General features: G+C 44.6%; 1 protein-coding gene and 2 long non-coding RNA genes across 5 annotated transcripts; all 3 read right to left on the minus strand.

The window, feature by feature from the left end:
• Positions 1-1,008: 1,008 nt before the first annotated feature.
• LOC118938216 lies at positions 1,009-20,937 on the minus strand. Its single transcript, XR_005035461.1, has 2 exons — positions 20,533-20,937; positions 1,009-1,302 (listed from the first exon to the last, which is right to left on the minus strand). It is a non-coding gene; the product is annotated as an uncharacterized LOC118938216 (long non-coding RNA).
• Positions 3,062-3,855, minus strand: LOC118938215. The gene is made up of 3 exons (XR_005035460.1): positions 3,727-3,855; positions 3,582-3,640; positions 3,062-3,478 (listed from the first exon to the last, which is right to left on the minus strand). It is a non-coding gene; the product is annotated as an uncharacterized LOC118938215 (long non-coding RNA).
• LOC110485718 (putative uncharacterized protein DDB_G0268364) lies at positions 11,209-14,906 on the minus strand. Of its 3 annotated transcripts, XM_036940376.1 has the most exons (6): positions 14,760-14,906; positions 14,617-14,669; positions 12,691-14,484; positions 12,378-12,636; positions 12,261-12,297; positions 11,209-12,184 (listed from the first exon to the last, which is right to left on the minus strand). In XM_036940376.1, the coding sequence occupies exons 1-5, from the start codon at positions 14,777-14,779 to the stop codon at positions 12,288-12,290; spliced, it is 2,136 nt and encodes a 711-aa protein (XP_036796271.1). In that variant the 5' UTR covers positions 14,780-14,906; the 3' UTR covers positions 11,209-12,184; positions 12,261-12,287. The 3 variants fall into 3 exon arrangements, with proteins under 3 accessions (XP_036796271.1, XP_036796270.1, XP_036796272.1); XM_036940375.1 differs by having other exon boundaries at positions 12,378-14,484; XM_036940377.1 differs by lacking the exon at positions 14,617-14,669 and having other exon boundaries at positions 12,378-14,484; positions 14,760-14,894.
• Positions 20,938-24,649: the final 3,712 nt, after the last annotated feature.

Below are 24,649 nucleotides of genomic sequence, written 5' to 3' on the forward strand. Positions count from 1 at the left end.
GGACACTAAAAAAGGCCTTTCTACTGACTCTAAAAAACACCATGTCCAGGGTCCCTAGTCATCTGGGTGAACGTGCCTTAGGCATGCTGCAAGGAGACTGCAGATGGGGCCAGGGCGATAAATTGCAATGTCTATACTGTGAGACGCCTAAGACAGCACTACAGGGAGACAAGACGGACAGCTGATCGTCCTTGCAGTGACAGACCACGTGTAACAACACCTGCACGAGGATCGATACATAAAAAGATCACAAATGCGGGATAGGTACAGGATGGCAACAACTGCAGAGTTACACAGCTTATTGCCGCAGCTACTTGCCCAAGCCTCCCCAGTTTCTCCTTCACCCAAATCCAGATAGCTGATGTTCTGAAAGAGCTGCAAAACCTGGACCCGTACAAATCAGCTGGGCTAGACAATCTGGACCCTCTCTTTATAAAATGATCCGCCGCCATTGTTGGAACCCCTATTACCAGTCTTATCAACCTCTTTCGTATTGTCAGAGATCACTAAAAGATTGGAAAGCTGCTGCGGTCATCCCCCTCTTCAAAGTGGTTGACACTCTATACCCAAACTGTTATAGACCTATATCCACCCTGCCCTGCCTGTCTAAAGTTTTCTAACACCAAGTTAATAAACAGATCACAGAGCATTTCGAATCCCACCGTACCTTCTCCGCTGTGCAATCCGGTTTCCGAGCTGGTCACAGGTGCACCTCAGCCACGCTCAAGGTCCTAAACAATATCATAACCGCCATCGATAAAAGACAGTACTGTGCAGCCTTCTTCATATTAAGCATCTCCAATCCATAATTCAATCTAGAATCGGCTTCCAATTTCGTAACAGACCCTACATCACTCACAAACAAAGCCTGCCTTGGTGGAAGAGTGGGGTAACATCTCACAGTAAGAACTGGCAAATCTGGTGCAGTCCATGAGGAGATATATTGCAGTACTTAATGCAACACATAATTCCAGTTCTGTTATCTGGAAATAAACACAGGACACAGAGGATGTTTATTTTTTTGCGGAGTTTATATTAACTTCAGTTGCAGTGAAATAAAAATCTCTTCAAAATTGTCTTGGGAACAGAGTGGATAAATATTTCTATCAGCGTCTCGGGGAAAATGCCAATGCACGTGTAATGTGTCATCTTTGACACTTTTGCAAGCAGACAGCATTTCAACCACAAAATACACACCCAAGACTAACTGAAGTTACCATTCTCAGCTTTCCATTTCCTTAAAACCTGTTACAATGACATTTGGCACAGGACCAATGTTTCCACTGTGTTTTAGCATGCTACCTGGTCCTTAAACATTTGTGAGCACTACTTTAGTCTTCTGGGGCAACATGTTATGACAGAAGAGAAGCTGCATGTATTAAACTGTAGTTGACAAATGGCCTACCTAATGTAAGTAAGCAGAAACATCTCTAAATTAGGGGTGAAAGTAGCCATTAAGCTCAGTTATGGTGGATCAAACTGGACAGGTAGCCCACTTTAAATTGATTGACAGAGTCAGACAACCACGAGAGGCGAAACGGAGCCTGCGCATACCACAAAAACAGAGGTTTACATGCCACAGTAGCCCATCTCCGGGGTACAAGCTTTCTCTGGTTTTTGTAAAACAGGATTTGATGTTTACATGTCAACACAAAATAAACACTTCAGGATCCCGAATAACGGGATATTGATGTACATGTAAACGTGGTCAGTGGCTTTAACGTAGAGACAATCTTGGGGTTTGTCAACCAGCAGCAAAGATAAAAAGAAATTATAGATTTGATATCCAAAAGATAAGGAACTATGAACCACATTCCCCATTACTACAAATTGCACTGGCAACCAACATTGTTCTCAACCAGCAAGCCAAAGGTAGACATTAAAACACATACTATTTCAAAACACCAGGAGGCACTTTTAAAAAGGTACAATATTTTGTTTTACAAGTAATGCAGGATAGAATGAGCAGCAGCAGCAACTCCCTGGCCGACGCAAAAGCATACAGTGGAAGCTTAAAGTGTCAGCAACAACTCAGAATTGTCATCCAAAGGATGAATCTACCATTGCAATTCTGTTGATAGATGATTAGTATAACGGATTTCAAAATCAGAACGCAAAGTGCAGGTGAGTGTAGAAAATGCACATTACATTGCATCCAAGTAGCCGTTCCCTTGTGGTGGGGCTACTTTAGCAGGTTGTGAGTTTGTAGCAGGTGGGGATATGCTTGGTCCAGAGATGTCACTACAGTCCGAGAGTTATTTGCATAACCTACCCAGTGGCGTGGCAGGTTTGGGAGTACAGTATTGCCATTCTCATACACCGATTTGTAACTGTGTTGGTACGAGAACTGACTGTTCAACGATGCTGCCTTGAACGCTGCTGGAGCTGACACATTGGGTGCTTTCATTGTCACCCTCATACCCAAAATCCTGAGAAACATCACTGCTGCTAAAATTCATGTTGCTTGAGGAGTTGGCCCTCCTGTTCAAGGACTGTCGCTTCTGCCGAGGCAAGGGCGCCTGTCGCTTCTGCCGAGGCAAGGGCGCCTGTCGCTTCTGCCGAGGCAAGGGCGCCTGTCGCTTCTGCCGAGGCAAGGGCGCCTGTCGCTTCTGCCGAGGCAAGGGCGCCTGTCGCTTCTGCCGAGGCAAGGGCGCCTGTCGCTTCTGCCGAGGCATTTGAACCAGATTCTGCACTTGAGGTACAGTGGCCGGTTGCTTCCGCTGCCGAGGCAAAGTGGCCGGTTGCTTCACCTAAGGTATTTGGGCCAGTCGTTAAGCTTGATGAAGCGTTGTGGCCAGATGCTTCACCTAAGGTATTTGGGCCAGCTGCCACACTTGTCGAGGCATTATGGGTGGCCGCTTGCGTGGCACTGTGGCCAGTTGCTTCCACTGCCGAGGCACTGTGGCCAGTTACTTCACCTGAGGCACTTGGGCCAGTCGTGGCGCTTGATGAAGCATTGTGGCCAGTTGCTTCAGCTAAGGCACGGGGCACGGGAGGCACGGGAGTCGGCTCCTTCACCCAAGGTATTTGGGCCAGTCGTGACGCTTGATGAGGCATTGTGGTTAGCCGCTTCTGAGGCATTATGGGTGGCCGTTTGCATGGCACTGTGTCCAGTTGCTTCCGCTGCCGAGGCACCGTGGCCAGTTGCTTCCGAGGCCAGTTGCTTCACCTAAGGTATTTGGGCCAGTTGCCATACTTGCCGAGGCATTATGGGTGATCGCTTGCGCGGCACTGTGGCCAGCTGCTTCACCTAAGGCATTTGGGACAGTCGTGGCACTTGATGAAGCATTGTGGCCAGTTGCTTCAGCTAAGGTATTTGGGCCAGTCGTGACGCTTGCAGAGGCATTATGGGTGGCTGCTTCACCTGCTGAGGTACGGGAGCCGGTAGCTTCACCTGTCGAGGCACGGGAGCCGGTAGCTTCCGCTGCATTGCGGCCAGTTCCTTTTACTTGATTTTGGGGAATATAGCTATAATTACCTACAAAATAAAACAAAAAGTTTCAAATCGTAAAATGCCAGCATTTGAAGCCATTTATACACATTTATTTTTACTGAATTAAAATGTGCAGAACAAAACACACCTTTAGGTGGAGGATAACAGGTTATCCCTCCAATTAGCAGGCAACAAATCCAAGAAACTCTAAATAAAAATATCCTAGTCAGTTAAATACAGCTACCTGTAAAACATGGAAGACAAGAGAATCAAACTAGAGCCATACAACTTACCTCAAAGACATTTCAAAACTCACAGCCATTTTTCGCATCAAAACCTCAGTATTCAGAACTAATGGTAGCCAGAAGCCTTACCAGGAGATCCCTGATATTGTATCTGATTGTTTTTTTTGCTGCGCTTTACAAAGGAATCCTAGACCCTTCTAATCTGGCTGGTTAATTAGGTACACCTGCAAGCCACTGAACATAATTTCCATTGGTCCAATTTCCCAATTGAGATTAGGTGCGCTTGATTTCATTCAGTGGTTTTAATTAATAAAAAGTGAACTCTACCTACCCATTGCACTGGGTGAGCTTAATCAAGTGCACCTTTATTTCATGCTAATTAAGATCCTACCAGGGGCTTTTGCAGGTGCAACCACGGTGGAAGTGTGTTGTGCAAAAATATATTTTAGATTTTTCAAAGAGTGTGCAAATCTGTCATCAAGGCAAAGGGTGGCAACTTTGAAGAATCTCAAATATAAAATATATTTCAATTTGTTTGACACTTGTTTTTGTTGCTACATGATTCCATATGTGACTCACCACCTGGATTCCGTCTTATGTAGTAAAATGTGAAATTGTGTTAAAAGTAGAGACTCAAAGCTACAAAATGGTAAATCATACACTGTATTGGAGGAACAATGGGAAAGTAATTCTGCTTTGAAAGTTGATCATCTTTTAATCTCACTTTTGAGAAAATCACCTTTGAATGTTTTGGTATCTAGTTTAGAGCTCTTCTTTGTCTACACCCATTCAGCATCGTTCACACCCTCTTAATAAGCTTTAGCCCCACCCATCTCGTTTCGCTTTCAGAGCACACACTTGACACTCTGGCCAATGATTTGTTTACCTCTGGATAACATGAAAACAGTCTAACCAGTTCTGCTGGAAACAATTGCATGACGCTTTCTTGCAGACGTTTACTGACACCGGCCATATTCAACGGGTGTTGTACACACGTCACGTAACGTTAGCTAACGAGCCAGCCAGCTAATGTTAGCTAGTTAAACAACAATGAACAAAGTGGCAACAATGCCACAGTGCTGGGAGCTAACCAACCAGGTCCAATGTTAGCTAGCTAACATTAGGCTCTAACTAGAAAAGCAAACAGCTCTGGGAAACAAATAATAATGTCAGCTAGGGAACCAACCAGCTAACAGTACACTTTAGCTTGAAATGAAACCCCTTTGTCAAAATTAGAAATGTGTCATATCTGAAAATGTAGCTAGCTAATGCTAGACTATCAACATACATCATGGACGCATCTCCCTGTCAGGAATGCCATACCACGGTTGCACGGTTTGAAGATGTAATCCGGAGACAGGTGTTTTCTCCATCTCTTTAGCTATCATACTCTAATTCCACTGAATTCCTACAGAAAACAGGAGAGCAACACTTATGCAGCTCCACTATACAAAACATTTTTAAGCGGTGTTCGACAGGATTACCAAAACAGACTGACAAGCTCAAATAGACAGAGGACTTCAATATGGCAGACCAATCTGAACTCCTCTCTCTGCATGTCCAGCCCACTCATTACCTCAGACAATCATGGCTAGTGAGAAGTTTGCTTACTTTTACTGTGGCTTAACCAGCAAGGCTCGTAATTTAACAATTGTATTTACAGATGACATGTTTGTTATTAAGGTACATGAAAGTTCACTTGTTCGGGAAGGAATTTCTGCCAAAAACGCATTTTGATTTTTACGTTCAAACGGCTCCCCTGTGAAGTCGTGACTTGCAACATACGCCTAGTTTCCTGAATCAGGTCACATATGTGTTATTTCATAGTTTTGATGTGTTAACTATTAACTACTCTTCACTATTATTATAATACATTGTAGAAAATATTAAAAATAAAGAAAACCCTTGAATGACTAGGTGTGTCCAAGTTTGAGTGCTACTGCATGGTAGACAAGAGATTGTCCAACAACACAGAATTTACATTCATTACATAAAAGCAGACCATTGAATGCATATACAATTTCATCCCGTGTCATGAGTCTTTGGCCAAACAGGCAGTCGACTACAGCAGGCAAATGTGTTAATGTGTCAAAGTTTGTGAATGAGTTCCATGTGACACATAATGCTAGCTAAGCTTCCCTGCTAGTGCCTCGCCGGCTTCATCATTGGAACTTGAATGGATCCATTTAAGGTATGAGTTGTCATTCTATGTAGTTAGATGATTTCACCAACAATACTTGGTTTAGAAAAATTTACTTGCTCTTATTTTTTTATTTCGCCTTTATTTAACCAGTTAGGCCAGTTGAGAACAAGTTCTCATTTACAACTGCGACCTGGCCAAGATAAAGCAAAGCAGCGCGACAAAATCCACATAGATACACATGGGATAAACAAACGTACAGTCAGTAATACATTAGAAAAAATAAAAATCTGTATACAGTGAGTGCAAATGAGGTAAGATAAGGGAGGTAAGGCAATAAATAGGCCATTTTTTTTATTTTTTATTTTACCTTTATTTAACCAGGTAGGCAAGTTGAGAACAAGTTCTCATTTACAATTGCGACCTGGCCAAGATAAAGCAAAGCAGTTTGACAGATACAACAACACAGAGTTACACATGGAGTAAAACAAACATACAGTCAATAATAAAGTATAAACAAGTCTATATACAATGTGAGCAAATGAGGTGAGAAGGGAGGTAAAGGCAAAAAAGGCCTTGGTGGCAAGGTAAATACAATATAGCAAGTAAAACACTGGAATGGTAGTTTTGCAATGGAAGAATGTGCAAAGTAGAAATAAAAAAATAATGGGGTGCAAAGGAGCAAAATAAATAAATAAATTAAATACAGTTGGGAAAGAGGTAGTTGATAGGGCTAAATTATAGGTGGGCTATGTACAGGTGCAGTAATCTGTGAGCTGCTCTGACAGTTGGTGCTTAAAGCTAGTGAGGGAGATAAGTGTTTCCAGTTTCAGAGATTTTTGTAGTTCGTTCCAGTCATTGGCAGCAGAGAACTGGAAAGAGAGACGGCCAAAGAAAGAATTGGTTTTGGGGGTGACTAGAGAGATATACCTGCTGGAGCGTGTGCTACAGGTGGGAGATGCTATGGTGACCAGCGAGCTGAGATAAGGGGGGACTTTACCTAGCAGGGTCTTGTAGATGACATGGAGCCAGTGGGTTTGGCGACGAGTATGAAGCGAGGGCCAGCCAACGAGAGCGTACAGGTCGCAATGGTGGGTAGTATATGGGGCTTTGGTGACAAAACGGATTGCACTGTGATAGACTGCATCCAATTTGTTGAGTAGGGTATTGGAGGCTATTTTGTAAATTACATCGCCAAAGTCGAGGATTGGTAGGATGGTCAGTTTTACAAGGGTATGTTTGGCAGCATGAGTGAAGGATGCTTTGTTGCGAAATAGGAAGCCAATTCTAGATTTAACTTTGGATTGGAGATGTTTGATATGGGTCTGGAAGGAGAGTTTACAGTCTAACCAGACACCTAAGTATTTGTAGTTGTCCACGTATTCTAAGTCAGAGCCGTCCAGAGTAGTGATGTTGGACAGGCGGGTAGGTGCAGGTAGTGATCGGTTGAAGAGCATGCATTTAGTTTTACTTGTATTTAAGAGCAATTGGAGGCCACGGAAGGAGAGTTGTATGGCATTGAAGCTTGCCTGGAGGGTTGTTAACACAGTGTCCAAAGAAGGGCCGGAAGTATACAGAATGGTGTCGTCTGCGTAGAGGTGGATCAGAGACTCACCAGCAGCAAGAGCGACCTCATTGATGTATACAGAGAAGAGAGTCGGTCCAAGAATTGAACCCTGTGGCACCCCCATAGAGACTGCCAGAGGTCCGGACAACAGACCCTCAGATTTGACACACTGAACTCTATCAGAGAAGTAGTTGGTGAACCAGGCGAGGCAATCATTTGAGAAACCAAGGCTGTTGAGTCTGCCGATGAGGATGTGGTGATTGACAGAGTCGAAAGCCTTGGCCAGATCAATGAATACGGCTGCACAGTAATGTTTCTTATCGATGGCAGTTAAGATATCGTTTAGGACCTTGAGCGTGGCTGAGGCACCCATGACCAGCTCTGAAACCAGATTGCATAGCAGAGAAGGTATGGTGAGATTCAAAATGGTCGGTAATCTGTTTGTTGACTTGGCTTTCGAAGACCTTAGAAAGGCATGGTAGGATAGATATAGGTCTGTAGCAGTTTGGGTCAAGAGTGTCCCCCCCTTTGAAGAGGGGGATGACCGCAGCTGCTTTCCAATCTTTGGGAATCTCAGACGACACGAAAGAGAGGTTGAACAGGCTAGTAATAGGGGTGGCAACAATTTCGGCAGATAATTTTAGAAAGAAAGGGTCCAGATTGTCTAGCCCGGCTGATTTGTAGGGGTCCAGATTTTGCAGCTCTTTCAGAACATCAGCTGAATGGATTTGGGAGAAGGAGAAATGGGGAAGGCTTGGGCGAGTTGCTGTTGGGGGTGCAGTGCTGTTGACAGGGGTAGGAGTAGCCAGGTGGAAAGCATGGCCAGCAGTAGAAAAATGCTTATTGAAATTTTCAATTATGGTGGATTTATCAGTGGTGACAGTGTTTCCTATCTTCAGTGCAGTGGGCAGCTGGGAGGAGGTGCTCTTATTCTCCATGGACTTTACAGTGTCCCAGAACTTTTTTGAGTTAGTGTTGCAAGAAGCAAATTTCTGCTTGAAAAAGCTAGCCTTGGCTTTTCTAACTGCCTGTGTATAATGGTTTCTAGCTTCCCTGAACAGCTGCATATCACGGGGGCTGTTCGATGCTAATGCAGAACGCCATAGGACATTTTTGTGTTGATTAAGGGCAGTCAGGTCTGGGGAGAACCAAGGGCTATATCTGTTCCTGGTTCTAAATTTCTTGAATGGGGCATGTTTATTTAAGATGGTTAGGAAGGCATTTTTTAAAAATATCCAGGCATCCTCTACTGACGGGATGAGGTCAATATCCTTCCAGGATACCCCGGCCAGGTCGATTAGAAAGGCCTGCTCGCTGAAGTGTTTCAGGGAGCGTTTTACAGTGATGAGAGGAGGTTGTTTGACCGCTGACCCATTACGGATGCAGGCAATGAGGCAGTGATCGCTGAGATCTTGGTTGAAGACAGCAGAGGTGTATTTAGAGGGGAAGTTGGTTAGGATGATATCTATGAGGGTGCCCGTGTTTAAGGCTTTGGGGAGGTACCTGGTAGGTTCATTGATAATTTGTGTGAGATTGAGGGCATCAAGTTTAGATTGTAGGATGGCTGGGGTGTTAAGCATGTTCCAGTTTAGGTCGCCTAGCAGCACGAGCTCTGAAGATAGATGGGGGGCAATCAGTTCACATATGGTGTCCAGAGCACAGCTGGGGGCAGAGGGTGGTCTATAGCAGGCGGCAACGGTGAGAGACTTGTTTTTAGAGAGGTGGATTTTTAAAAGTAGAAGTTCAAATTGTTTGGGTACAGACCTGGATAATAGGACAGAACTCTGCAGGCTATCTTTGCAGTAGATTGCAGTAGATTGCAACACCGCCCACCGCCCAATTACTTCGCCATGGTGGCGAAGTAATTACAACATAGCAATTAGACACTGGAATGGTAGATGTGGTAGATGTGCAGAAGGTGAATGTGCAAGTAGAGATACTGGGTTGCAAAGGAGCAAGATGAATAAATAAATACAGTATGGGGACGAGGTAGTTGGATGGGCTGTTTACAGATGGGCTATGTACAGGTGCAGTGATCTGTGAACTGCTCTGACAGCTGGTGCTTAAAGCTAGTGAGGGAGATATTTGTCTCCAGCTTCAGTGATTTTTGCAGTTTGTTCCAGTCATTAGCAGCAGAGAACTGGAAGGAAAGGCAGCCAATGTAGGAATTGGCTTCAGGGGTGACCAGTGTGATATACCTGCTGGAGCGCGTGCTACGGGTGGGTGTTATGGTGACCAGTGAGCTGAGATAAGGTGGAGCTTTACCTAGCAAAGACTTGGAAACAGTGGGTTTGGCGACGAGTATGAAGCGATGGCCAGCCAACGAGAGTGTACAGGTCACAGTGGTGGGTGATAAATGGGGCTTTGGTGACAAAACGGATGGCACTGTGATAGACTGCATCACATTTGTTGAGTAGAGTGATGGAAGCTATTTTATAGATGATCAAGGATCGGTAGGATAGTCAGTTTTACGAGGGTGTTTGGCAGCATGAGTGAAGGAGGCTTTTTTGCGAAATAGGAAGAGGATTCTAGATTTAATATTGGATTGGAGATGCTTAATGTGAGTCTGGAAGGATAATTTACAGCCTAGCCAGACACCTAGGTATTTGTAGTTGTCCACATATTCTAAGTCAGAACCGTCCAGAGTAGTGATGCTGGACAAGCGGGCAGGTGCGGGCAGTGATCGGTTGAAGAGCATGCATTTAGTTTTACTTGTATTTAAGAGCAGTCTGAGGCCACGGAAGGAGAGTTGTATGGCATTGAAGCTCATCTGGAGGTTAGTTCAGTGTCCAAAGAAGGGCCAGAAGTATACAGAATGGTGTCGTCTACAGAGAGGTGGATCAGAGAATCACCAGCAGCGAGAGAGACATCTTTGATATATACAGAGAAGAGTCAGCCCGAGAATTGAACCCTGTGGCACCCCCATAGAGACTGCAAGAGGTCCGGACAACAGGCTCTCCAATTTGACACACTGAACTCTATATCAGAGAAATAGTTGGTGAACCAGGCGAGGCAATCATTTGAGAAACCAAGGCTGTTGAGTCTGCCACTAAGAATGTGGTAATTGACAGAGTCGAAAGCCTTGGCCAGGTCGATGAATATGGCTGCACAGTAATATCTCTTATCGATGGCGGTTATATCGTTTAGGACCTTGAGCGTGGCTGAGGTGCACCCATGACCAACATTGAAACCAGATTGCATAGCTGAGAAGGTACGGTGGGATTCGAAATGGTCGGCAATCTGTTGACTTGGCTTTCGAAGACCTTAGAAAGGCAGGATAGATTGCGTCTGTAGCAATTTGGGTCTAGAGGATCGTGGACCAATCCGATGGTTTTATAGAGGGAAATGTAACTAGCCATTGCACTGGGTGAGCTTAATCAAGTGCACCTTTTAATGCAGGCTAATGAAGTTCCTGACAGAGGATTTTGCAGGTGCAACCTCAGTGGTCCGGGAAGAAATGTGTTGTGCAAAAAGACTGTACATTGAGATTGTCCAAAAATTCCATACCGTGACAAATTAAACTAAGTATGTTGAGGTACGCTAGACGAGATTGTCCAACAGCAAAGTGTAACTCCTTGTAGAAAATTCAATGCATATACAATTTCATGTGTTCATGAGTCTGTGGCCAAACAGTCAACTAGAACAGGCAAATTTGTCAAGTTTACAAAAAGTCCTGGGTGACATCTTATGCTAGTTAAACTGTCATGCTAGTGCCTACCAGCTTCCTCTTTGGAACTTAATGGATCCATTTAAGGGCTGAATTCTCATACTATGAAGTAAGATTAATAACTGGTTAAGAAAATGTACATGTTTGAAGACAGTCTGTATAGAATATATTTATTAATTGATAGGTTAAACGCTCCAGGCTCCATAAAAATCAAATACACCGAATCCATGCTATAGAAACCTGTGGTACAATAAATGGACTAGGAGGATTGGGCTACAGGTGAAGAGTATTGAGGCCCATCAAAATCCAGTTGAAGCTAGAACATTTAGAATGGGCTGCGTCTCAATCCACTGCATCCGCCTGTCGCCCTTACGCATCTCTGGTGGACAGGGGCCGAGCTACAGTGGTGTTGGTCAGACACCTCAAAATGCAGTCTCAAAAACATCTAGTGTCAGAACGGTTTGGCCTACAAACTATGAACATTATAGAAAATTGACTCCCGAACATAGTTACTTTTCCCTCTTTGACCCCACAATTGTAAGACACATCTGAAGGTAACCCATACAAACAGAAGTATGGAGGTAGATGTGCCAACAGGGGTTGAAGCATCCAAAACATGAGGCATCACCTAGATATGGGACAGACACTTCTAAACTGATTTGACTCTTTGCCATTTGTGGTGTGGGCTATAGTAGAAGGCTAAACGCAAGTTTAGTGTACTTTTTGGGTTTCAATTCTAATAGCTAAATGAGCCATTGTCTGACCATCTAAAAACAATTATATATGTTAAATTTACTCACCAACAACTTACACTGAGGTTGAAGTGAAGTCTCACTGTATACAATGCATGACTACATCTAAAGTATGAACATATGATGAATGTCTAACTCACCCCATCACAAATGCTCTAATGTAGACCCAAGCTTTTATTTTGAACAACCAGTAGCAAAGGTAAAAGATGAACAACCAAAGATTTAACTGAACAGTCATTTTTACAAGACTGCACACCACCTGTTCTCAAGTCGCAAGCAATGGACACAAGAATCATTGTTTCAAAGAGACAAGGCATTTTTTAAAGTAAAATTGTTGATGTATTCCATAACTCTAGAGTAGCAAGAGCACCAGCAACGTCCTGGTCGAAACAAAAGCAGAAATGCAGTGTCAGCAACACAGAATGTTAAGTAACCAATGTAAGAAACAATACTCACCATTAGAGCTTCTAGAGGATGAATCCATTACATTTTCCTGTTGATAGATATATGGTTAGTACAAAGGACTTCAAATTCAGAGAGCAAAGTTCAGAGCAGGTTAAAGTGAACCATTACCTTGCAGAATCCTTCACTAGTGGTGGATATATGCTTGGTGCACCAAAGCTAACATAACCGTCCTTGGGAGCATTTCCACTGTCAACAGAAATAGCCTCCCTAGGAGTGTAGCTGATTTGGGAAAAGACAGTTCTGCCATTCTCGTAGTGCGATTTGGAACTGTAGGAATAGATTGGGATGACACCCGACTGTTCAACGATGCTGGCCTGAGCGCTACCAGAGGCACCATCTTCAGTGCTTTGGTAGTGCTTCTGCTGAGACATTGGGGTCAGTTGCTTCTGGGTCATTTGAGCTACATGCCATAATTGCTGAGGCATGGCGGTCAGTTGCTGTTGTGGCATGGCAGTGTGTAGCTTCCGCTGCTGGGACATTTGAGCTGGATACCACACTTGCTGGGATACGGCGGTAGGCTGCTCCTGCGGTAGAGGGGTGGAGGCCGGTTGCTTCTGCTGCTGGGGAGATTGAGCTGGATGCCACACTTGCTGATGCGTCTGCGGCATGGCGGTCAGTGCAGCGACTTGTTGCTTCTGGACCATTTTAGCTGGATACCACATGTTGTGAGGCTGCTGAAGCATTGCAGCCGGTTGCTTATGCTGCTGGGGAATTTGAGCCGTTTGCCACAGTTGTTGGGGTATGGCAGTCAGTTCCTTCTGCGGTAGATGCATAGGGGCTGGTTGCTTCTGCTCCTGGGGAAATTGATTTGGATGCCACACTTGCTGAGGTGGCTGGGGCATGGCGGTCGGTTCAATTTGCTGCCGAGTTTCAGTAGCTGGTTGCTTTTGCTGCTGTGGCATTTGAGCTGGATGCCACACTTGCGGGGGCAGGGTGGCCTGTTCCTTCTGCGGTTGAGGCAATGGGGCTGGTTGCTTCTGCAGTATGGTGGCCAGTTGTTTCTGCTGCTGGGACATTTGAGCTGGATACCATGCTTGCTGGAGTATAGCTGTTGGTTGTTTCTGCAGGATAGGCATTGGGGCCAGTTGCGTCTGCAGCATTTGAGCTGGATGCAACTCTTGCTGGGGTATGGTGGCCGGTTGCTTCTGCTCCTGGGGCATTTGAGCTGGATACCACACTTGCTGAGGCATGGTGGTCAGTTCCTTCTGCCGCCGAGTTGCAGCGGCTTGTTGCTTCTGGACCATTTTAGCTGGATACCACACGTCATGAGGCTGCTGGGGAATGGGGGCCAGTTGCCACACTTGCTGAAGCATGGCAGCCGGTTGCTTATGCAGCTGGGGCATTTGAGCGGAATGCAACAGTTGTGGTGGAATGGCGGTCAGATCCTTCTGCAGTTGACGCATAGGGACTGGTTGCTCCTGGGGAAATTGAGCTGGATGCCACATTTGCTGAGGCATGGCGGTTAGGTCAATCTGCTGCTGAGGTTCAGTGGCGGGTTGCTTCTGCTGCTGGGGCTTTTGAGCTGGATACCACACTTGCTGGGGCATGGCAGTCAGTTGCTTCTGCGGCTTTTGAGCTGGATGCAACACTTGCTGAGGTTGCTGGCTTATAGCGGCTGGTTCCTTCTGCTGCTGAGGTTCAGTAGCTGGTTGCTTTTGCTCCTGGGGAAATTGAGCTGGATGCCACACTTGCTGGTGAATGGTGGCCGGTTGCTTCTGCTGCATTTGAGCTGGATACCATGTTTGCTGCGGCATAGCTGTTGGTTGTTTCTGCAGTATATCCATTGGAGCCGGTTGCTTCTGGGGCATGGTGGTCAGTTCCGTCTGCTGCTGAGGCCCAGTAGCTGGTTGCTTTTGCCGCTGGGGAATTTGAACTGGATACCACACTTGCTGAGGTAACTGGGGTATGGCCTGTTCCTTCTGATGCTGACGTTCAGTAGCTGGTTGCTTCTGGGGCATTTGAGCTGGATACAACACTGCTTGAGGCTGCTTAGGATAACTGGCCGGTAGAGTCTCCTGTTGGGTCATGGCGGCCAGTTGCTTTTCCTGCTGGGGCATTTGAGTTGGATACCAAATTTTCGGAGGTGCCTGGGGCATGGGGGCCAGTTGCTTTTGCAGGATGGAGGCCAGATGTTTCTGTTGCTCTTCGGTCAGCTGCGCTCGCAATTGAGCTGTTGGAGAGATGTAATTTCCATATCCTTTAGACCTAAGTGAGCCTGCATAGAGACATACTGCATCAGAACCTGGTGCATGATAGCCATCACCTAGGTTAGAAACAAAGTAAAATGCCAGCCTTGGAAGTAATTGGAACTGCAACTGTTACTTGAAATGAATGTGTAGAAACTCACTTGATGTAGAACAGGTTATCCCACCAATTAGCAGGCAACAAAACCAAGAAACTCTAAAAAAAATATATATAAAATAAAAACATATGTTATAAACACATGAAGGACAAGGGAAACAAACTAGCGCAATACTTTTAAAACCCTACCTGAAAGTGATTCCAATCATCACGGCAAATTTTGCACCTCGAAACCTCACCAGTAATCAGAACTAATGGCCAATATAAGCCCTAGTTTAATATCCCTTTTGCTGTATCTGGCAGGCTTTTTGGTTGCTCCTTTTAAACAAATCCCAGACCCTTCTAATGTCATTGGCTAATTAAGGACAGCTGTAAGTCCCTGAACTACATTTGATACCTAATTCCAAATTGACCGCTAAATCCTACACCCTGGACTAAACACATCTGTGAATCAGAAATGATTGAAAAGGTATAAGCAATATGGCCACAATTGCATCCAGCCTATCAGAAGTCAAGGTGAAGCAATTACCATATTGCTATAACCTATCGGATCGTTTCAAATGCCCATAAGTGACTAAGTGGTTGGGCTAGGGGTTGATTTGGAATTCAGAAATTTACTCAGGTGTGGTTGATTCTCTAATTGAGTTCCTGACAGGTTTGACAGCCCTTACTCTAAAGCACACGTAAAACTCATTTCACAGAGGGCCGAGTGTCTGTGGGTTTTTGCTCCTTCCTTGTAGGAAAAAAACAAAAACCTACAGACACTAGGCCCTCCATGGACTGAGTTTGTCACCCCTGCTCTAAAGTAGGAAACACATTTTTGTCTTGGCACTACATTGATCGGTTTCAATTATTGTTTGTACAAAATTCACTTGGTTCATTTGAAGATTAGAGGCTGAATGAGCAGTTAGGCACCATTATTTTACACATGCCTTCTTTAAAACCGTGTGTTTCATTCAGCATAGCAACATTAGATGGATAACAGTTTAATTTACACAAAGTGCAACATCTTAGACAAATTCTGATTTCAGACAGACACCAATTAAACACTCATGTTATGCTTTTGATGAGTCTTTAATTTTTCAGAGGCAAACATACAGTGGTAAGGCTAAAGCAACTGACTGTAGACCAAAGTCAAGAAGTAAAGTCAGGAGAGGTGCATCTGCGACAACCGAAATTCGGATACTAATGTCTTCCAACAGCAAGGCTCAGATCACCATGGCAGTGTTGCCATTGTTTATACAAGGCTTCCTTTATAATGTAAAAAAAACATGTCTCTAACACCCACTCACAAACTGAAATAATTTATGTGTACATTATACAATCAATAAATGAGAGAGAGCCTCATTCATATCATTCATTTATGCACTGTAGGCTACACATTAACTGCAGCAAATTGGTTCCTTTTTCAGTCATGTTTTTGGTCACGTGGGTTAAACATAAACACTAATGATTGGTTGACAATGGAGCCCCCACATGACAGGTGATAGCTGCAGGATGAAGTTGGTGAAGAGCAATTGCAGAAACTTGGAGTTTCTGCAGATTTTTGTAAAGATCATGCAGTCGACATATAGACTCACTTCGGAAATGTTTTATCCCCAGAACGCAACAAACTTTGAAAGGTGGTGTCATGACGTTGGCCTGGGGGGTTGGTTTATGACAGTCATAAATACCTCTTCCGATCTCTAACCTACTGAGGTTACATTTTTTTTAAATCTTGGTTAACATAGAGATTCTGGGAGCATCAGTATGTGGGGGGAAATTAACTATGTTCTGGTAATCCAAACAATTGAACATATGCAGCTGTACTTAATGAATATGATGTCAGTTCGATTGTCATCTGAGACATTCTCATCCATGATAAGATGACATAAACTCTGCAGTAGAAAGTTATCAGATTCACATGGAATTGCTGTTCAATTTAAATGTTTAAATATGAAATTATTTGTGATGGGATGAAATGTGATTTTAGCTTCTAAAATGTGAGATGTGGGTTTTCATAAGTTAGGGCTGCTCACTCAGTGGCCCGCCCACGTGAAGAGACAGAGGTTGTAAACTATGACACGCACCCCTTTTCTCCCTTCCTATATAAAGCCTTGACGAGAACATAACTTTCTGTTCCAATGAGGTAGGATGGCGATCCTATGTCAGAATGGTTCAGATAAAACTACAGAACGAAGCCAACATCAGCATGAGCTTTGGTTGCGAATGCTATGAACTTTGAACTCTTATTCACAACAGAAGTGATACCTCCTAGCCGTTGAGTTAGCGACCGCAGCTGCAAACGCAGGTTAGGAAGGAACAGACAGAGTATCCCATCTACCACACAACGACGTTACTACAACTTGTCCAAGTGACCACATTCTTCAAAGGACAGAGGACTCGGTTTGGCAACGCGGTCTTCCATCTACCACCAACCTACTGAAGCACAGCTCAGAGTAAATATTTATTGCATTTTCTGTTTCCAAATGGGCGGTAATTTAAAATGCATAAGATACTGTATTTACGATAGCACAGCTTCGCCCTTCGTTCCTCAGTCTTCCCGATCTTTCACTCAACCCAGACCCTTTTCCTTTGTGTAACAAGCAGTCATATCTGTTCCGCCCACTAGGGACGTTTTCCTTTATGACGACAATTTGTAATCAAGTTATGATTTAATTATGTGTATGTGTGATTCTGTGTGATTATTTAGTAAATAAATAATTAAACCCAATTTTGTATTGCTGATTCAACTTGTTAGCCAGGAATTTACAACTTTAAGATTATGAGACTGAAGTAAGATGACAATTAATGTTGACTACTATTGATGTAAAATATTACAATCTTTAAGAGTTTATTTGGAAGATAACAGCTCTATAAATATTATTTTGTGGTGCCCGACTCTCTAGTTAATTACATTTACATGATTAGCTCAATCAGGTGATATTAATTACGGAGAAATTATTTTATAGAATAGCATGTCATAGCAATTAATCCGGCATAGCCAAAGACACGACAGCGGTGACCAACAATTGCCACCGACTTGACAATAGTGATCAGCTCGAAGGTGTCCACTGTCTCCATAAAATGTCTCCCTCATGTGGATGAAATAAAACACAAGACAACAACCCATCTCATCATCCTCTGACCGTCTATCCTACTTTGTGGAAGCATTTTTTTCCAATGTTGTCTCAACTTTGATTGCAGTACACATCCACAAACATATAAACTCGATTACAACTGTTTAGATAGCTATGCATATATCTCCAGCCCCCTTAAATCTGCCACAGTGTTTTCCCTATTCCGACTGATGTTTCCGCTTGCATTCCATCTCTGATAATTATACTTGATTCCAAGTCTGTGCCTTGAAAATGCCAATCTCCTTTTCTTCTCCTGTTTCTTTCAGCACAGCAGGCAGACAATCTGTTCTTTTTTCTGGTCTTTTATATTCGCCCCAAGTGCTCCAATCATTCTGTACTTTATTGTACAGCCCCTAATGTCTAGAAATCTGCACTAACTGTATGTCACTTAAATCAGACCTGGGTTCAAATACTATTTAAAATATTTCAATTAATTTCACATACATTCAAAGTAAGTATTCTGATCTTTTATTTGAAAAGATAAGTAGTTAAATGTTATGTATTTGGAAATACACTTGGAAAGTGTTTGAAAAACTCAAAATCACACACAAATTTACACTCCAATGTATTAAATAAGTATTTCAAAATACTGTCAAATAATACAATTTGTATTATAACCCAGATATTATAACCCAGATACTGAAATACACATGTTTTTGAATACAGGTCTGCACTTAAAATGTAGCATTTGCATGAAAATACACAGATATATATTGTATTATACTGCATCACATTCTATTGTATTTGTTGTTTCTTTGCGATTGCATTTGAAATCTTCAACTGTTGTTTTTTCTGAAGACAGATTCCAAATCTTCTTTCTCTGTTAGACCCTCCAGGCCCTATTAGTCTACTGAGGTCAGTCAGTTGCGACAGCCTTGGTTTCTCAAATGATTGCCTCGCCTGGTTTACCAACTACTTCTCTGATAGAGTTCAGTGTGTCAAATCGGAGGGCCTGTTGTCCGGATCTCTGACAGTCTCTATGGGGGTGCCACAGGGTTCAATTCTCGGGCCGACTCTTTTCTGTATACATCAATGATGTTGCTCTTGCTGCTGGTGATTCTCTGATCCACCTCTACGCAGACGACACCATTCTGTATACATCTGGCCCCTCCTTGGACACTGTTAACTAACCTCCAGACCAGCTTCAATGCCATACAACACTCCTTCCGTGGCCTCCAACTGCTCTTAAACGCAAGTGTAGCCTTTCCTTTCAGTTCTCTGCTGCCAATGACTGGAATGAATTGCTAAAATCGCTGAAGCTGGAGACCTATATTTCCCTCACTAACTTTAAACATCAGCTATCTGAGCAGCTAACGGATCGCTGCAGGTGTACATAGCCCATATGTAAATAGTCCACCCGATCTACCTACCTCATCCCCATATTGTTTTTATTTACTTTTCTGCTCTTTTGCACACCAGTTTTTCTACTTGTACAGCATCTGCTCATCTAACACTCCAGTGTTAATTTGCTAAACTGTAATTACTTCACTACTATGGCCTATTTATTTCCTTACCTCCCCACGCCATTTGCACACACTGTATATAGACTTTCTTTTTTTTCTATTGTGTTATTGACTGTACGCTTGTTTATTCCATGTTGTTGTTTGTGTCGCACTGCTTTGCTTTATCTTGGCCAGGTCACAGTTGTAAATGAGAACTTGTTCTCAACTAACTTACCTGTTTAATAAAAATGATAAACACCAGGAACGCACAATCCCTCCATCAGTGCTCAGACTGTCCGCAATAGGCTGAGAGAGGCTGGACTGAGGTCTTGTAGGCTTGTTGTAAAGCAGGTCCTCACCAGACATCACCGGCAACAACGTTGCCTATGGGCACAATCCCAGCATCGCTGGACCAGACAGGACTGGCAAAAAGTGCTCTTCACTGACGAGTCGCGGATTCGCATTTATCATTTAAGGAATGAGTGTTACACAGAGGCCTGTACTCTGGAGCGGGATCGATTTGGAGGTGGAGGGTCCGTTATGTTCTGGGGCGGTGTGTCACAGCATCATCGGACTTAGCTTGTCACTGCAGGCAATCTCAACACTGTGTGTTATGTCCTCCTCCCTTATGTGGTAACCTTCCTGCAGGCTCATCCTGACATGACCCTCCAGCATGACAATGCCACCAGCCATACTGCTCGTTCTGTGTGTGATTTCCTTCAAGACAGGAATGTCAGTGTTCGGTCATGGCAGGCGAAGAGCCCGGATCTCAATCCCATTGAGCACGTCTGGGACCTGTTGGATGAGGGCTAGGTTCATTCCCCCTAGAAATGTCCGGGAACTTGCAGGTGCCTTGGTGGAAGAGTTGGGTAACATCTGACAGCAAGAACTGGCAAATCTGGTGCAGTCCATGAGGAGATGCACTGCAGTATTTAATGCAGCAGGTGGCCACACCAGATACTGTTACTTTTGATTTTGACTCCCTTTTTGTTCAGGGACACAATTCCAGTTCTGTTAGTCATGTCTGTGGAACTCAGTTTGTGTCAGTTGTAGAATCTTATGTTCATACAAATATTTACACGTTAAGTTTGCTGGAAAAAAACACAGGACACTCAGAGGATGTTTATTTTAACTTCAGTTGCAGTGAAATTATAAAAATCTATCTTTAAATTGTCTTGGGAACAGGAGTGGATAAATATTTCTATCAGCGTCTCGGGGAAAATGCCAATGCGCGTGTAATGTGTCATCTTTGACACTTTTGCAAGCAGACAGCATTTCAACCACATAAATACACACCCAAGACTAACTGAAGTTACCATTCTCAGCTTTCCATTTCCTTAAAATCTGTCAAAATGACATTTGGCACAGGACCAATGTTTCCACTGTGTTCTAGCATGCTACCTGGTCCTTAAATAATTGTACCTGTTAAGATGACTAATGCATTCATTCTATCAACGTAAGACATTTGTGAGCACTACTTTAGTCTTCTGGGGCAACATGTTATGACAGAAGAGAAGCTGCATGTATTAAACTGTAGTTGACAAATGGCTTACCTAATGTAAGTAAGCAGAAACGTGTCTAAATTAGGCGTGAAAGTAGCCATTAAGCTCAGTTATGGTGGATCAAACTGGACAGGTAGCCCACTTTAAATTGATTGACAGAGTCAATCAGACAACCATGAGATGCGAAACGGAGCCTGCGCATACCACAAAAACAGAAGAGGTTTACATGCCACAGTAGCCCATCTCCGGGGTACAAACTTTCTCAGGTTTTTGTAAAACAGGATTTGATGTTTACATGTCAACACAAAATAAATACTTCAGGATCCCGAATAACGGGATATTGATGTACATGTAAACGTGGTCAGTGGCTTTAACGTAGAGACAATCTTGGGATTTGTCAACCAGCAACAAAGATAAAAATAAATTATATATTTGAAATCCAAAAGATTAGGAACTGTGAACCACATTCCCTTTTACTACAAATTGCACTGGCAACCAACACAATATTTTATTGTTTTACAAGTAATGCAGGGTAGAATGAGCAGCAGCAATTCCCTGGCACGGCAGCAAAAACATACAGTGGAAGCTTAAAAAAAGTGTCAGCAACAACTCGGAATTGTCATCCAAAGGATGAATCTACCATTGCAATTCTGTTGATAGATGATTAATACACAGCTCAAAAAAATAAAGGGAACACTTAAACAACACACTGTAACTCCAAGTCAATCACACTTCTGTGAAATCAAACTGTCCACTTAGGAAGCAACACTGATTGACAATAAATTTCACATGCTGTTGTGCAAATGGAATAGACAACAGGTGGAAATTATAGACAATTAGTTAGACACCCCCAATAAAGGAGTGGTTCTGCAGGTGGGGACCACAGACCACTTCTCAGTTCCTATGTTTCCTGGCTGATTGAATGCTGGCGGTGCTTTCACTCTAGTGGTAGCATGAGACGGAGTCTACAACCCACACAAGTGGCTCAGGTAGTGCAGCTCATCTAGAATGGCACATCAATGCGAGCTGTGGAAAGAAGGTTTACTGTGTCTGTCAGCGTAGTGTCAAGAGCATGGAGGCGCTACCAGGAGACAGGCCAGTACATCAGGAGACGTAGAAGAGACCGTAGGATGACAACAACCCAGCAGCAGGACCGCTACCTCCACCGTTGTGCAAGGAGGAGCAGGAGGAGCACTGCCAGAGCCCTGCAAAATTACCTTCAGCAGGCCACAAATGTGCATATGTCTGCTCAAACGGTCAGAAACAGACTCCATGAGGGTGGTATGAGGGCCTGACGTCCACAGGTGGGGGTTGTGCTTACAGCCCAACACCGTGCAGGACGTTTTTCATTTGCCAGAGAACACCAAGATTGGCAAATTCGCCACTGGCGCCCTGTGCTCTTCACAGATGAAAGCAGGTTCACACTAAGCACATGTGACAGACGTGGCAGTCTGGAGACGTCGTGGAGAATGTTCTGCTGCCTGCAACATCCTCCAGCATGACCGGTTTGGCGGTGGGTCAGTCATGGTGTGAGGTGGCATTTCTTTGGGGGGCCGCACACCTCCATGTGCTCGCCAGAGGTAGCCTGACCATTAGGTACCGAGATGAGATCATCAGACCCCTTGTGAGACCATATGCTGGTGCGGTTGGCCCTGGGTTCCTCCTAATGCAAGACAATGCTAGACCTCATGTGGCTGGAGTGTGTCAGAAGTTCCTGCAAGAGGAAGGCATTGATGCTATGGACTGGCCCGCCCATTCCCCAGACCTGAATCCAATTGAGCACATCTGGGACATCATGTCTCGCTCCATCCACCAACGCCAAGTTGCACCAGACTGTCCAGGAGTTGGTGGATGCTTTAGTCCAGGTCTGGGAGGAGGTCCCTCAGGAGACCATCCGCCACCTCATCAGGAGCATGCCCAGGCGTTGTAGGGAGGTCATACAGGCACGTGGAGGCCACACACACTACTGAGCCTCATTTTGACTTGTTTTAAGGACATTACATCAAAGTTGGATCAGCCTGTGGTGTGGTTTTCCACTTTAATTTTGAGTGTGACTCCAAATCCAGACCTTCATGGGTTGATACATTTGATTTCCATTGATAATTTTTGTGTGATTTTGTTGTCAGCACATTCAACTATGTAAAGAAAAAAGTATTTAATAAGAATATTTCATTCATTCAGATCTAGGATGTGTTATTTTAGTGTTCCCTTTATTTTTTTGAGCAGTTTACAAAGGATTTCAAAATCAGAACGCAAAGTGCAGGTGCTTCTGCCGAGGCAAGGGCGCCTGTCGCTTCTGCCGAGGCAAGGGCGCCTGTCGCTTCTGCCGAGGCAAGGGCGCCTGTCGCTTCTGCCGAGGCAAGGGCGCCTGTCGCTTCTGCCGAGGCAAGGGCGCCTGTCGCTTCTGCCGAGGCAAGGGCGCCTGCCGCTTCTGCCGAGGCAAGGGCGCCTGTCGCTTCTGCCGAGGCAAGGGCGCCTGTCTCTTCTGCCGAGGCAAGGGCGCCTGCCGCTTCTGCCGAGGCAAGGGCGCCTGCCGCTTCTGCCGAGGCAAGGGCGCCTGCCGCTTCTGCCGAGGCAAGGGTGCCCAGGTGCGCTTCTGCCGAGGCAAGGTCGCCTGTCGCTTCTGCCGAGGCAAGGGCGCCTGTCGCTTCTGCCGAGGTATTTGAAGCAGATGCCGCACTTGATGCACGGGAGCCAATTGCTTCACAGGTATTTTGACCAGTTGCCACACTTGCTGAGGCGTTGTGTGTGGCTGCTTCCTAGGCATTATGGGTGGCCCCTTGCGCGGCTCTGTGGCCGGTAGCTTCCACTGCCGAGGCACTGTAGCTGGTAGCTTCACCTAAGGTAGTTGGGCCAGTCGTGGCGCTTGATGAAGCATTGTGGCCAGTTGCTTCACCTAAGCTATTTTGGCCATTGCCACACTAGCCGAGGCATTATGGGTGGCAGCTTGCGAGGCACTTTGGCCGGTAGCTTCTGCTGCAGTGGCACTGTGGCAAGTTGCTTCCACTGCATAGGCACTGTGGCCAGTTGCTTCCGCTGCTGAGACACGGGAGCCGGTTGCTTCACCTAAGGTATTTTGGCCAATCGTGGCACTTGAAGGATTGTGGCAAGTTGCTTCACCTAAGCTATTTGAGCCAATTGCCACACTTGCCGAGGCATTATGGGTGGCTGCTTCCACTGCATTATGGGTGGTCAAGTGCACCTTTTAATTCATGCTAATTTAGTTCCTGCCAGGGGCTTTTGCAGGTGCAACCTCAGTGGTCCGATAGAAGTGTGTTATGCAAAAATATATTTTAGATTTTTCAAAGTAGCCTCACTTGCCTTGATGACAGCTTTGCACACTCTTGGCATTCTCTCAACCAGCTTTACCTGGAATGCTTTTCCAACAGTCTTGAAGGAGTTCCCACATTTGCTGAGCAATTGTTGGCTTCTTTTCCTTCACTCATGCCAAACCATCTCAATTGGGTTGAGGTCGGGTGATTGTGGAGGCCAGGTCTTCTGATGCAGCACTCCATCACTCGCCGTCTTGGTCAAATATGCCTTACACAGTCTGGAGGTGTGTTGGGTCATTGTCCTATTGAAAAACAAATGATAGTCCCACTAAGCACAACCCAGATGGGATGGCGTATCGCAGCAGAATGTTGTGGCTGCCATTCTGGTAAATTGTGTCTTGAGTTCTAAATATATCACAGACAGTGTCACTAGCAAAGCACCATCACACCTCATCCTCCATGCTTCAATGTGGGAACCAGACATGCGGAGATTAACCATTCACCTACTCTACGTATCACAAAGACACGGCGGTTGGACCCAAAAATCTCACATTTGGACGCATTAGACCAAAGGACAGATTTCCACCAGTCTAATGTCCATTGCTCGTGTTTCTAGGCCCAAGCAAGTCTCTTCTTATTGGTGTCCTTTGATGGTGGTTTCTTTGCAGCAATTCGACCATGAAGGCCCGATTCACGCGGTCTCCTCTGAACAGTTGATGTTGAGATGTGTCTGTTACTTGACCT

This window comes from Oncorhynchus mykiss, chromosome 13 (genome assembly GCF_013265735.2).
Source record: "Oncorhynchus mykiss isolate Arlee chromosome 13, USDA_OmykA_1.1, whole genome shotgun sequence".
Taxonomy (NCBI): Eukaryota; Metazoa; Chordata; class Actinopteri; order Salmoniformes; family Salmonidae; genus Oncorhynchus; species Oncorhynchus mykiss.

Excerpts from the sequence above, each read along its gene's own strand:
- LOC110485718 (XM_036940375.1), bottom strand. The coding sequence starts at position 14,779 with ATGATTGGAATCACTTTCAG. Across the intron at positions 14,670-14,759 it reads ATGATTGGAATCACTTTCAG|AGTTTCTTGGTTTTGTTGCC; the intron begins GTAGGGTTTTAA and ends TATTTTTTTTAG. Across the intron at positions 14,485-14,616 it reads GATAACCTGTTCTACATCAA|GCTCACTTAGGTCTAAAGGA; the intron begins GTGAGTTTCTAC and ends GTCTCTATGCAG.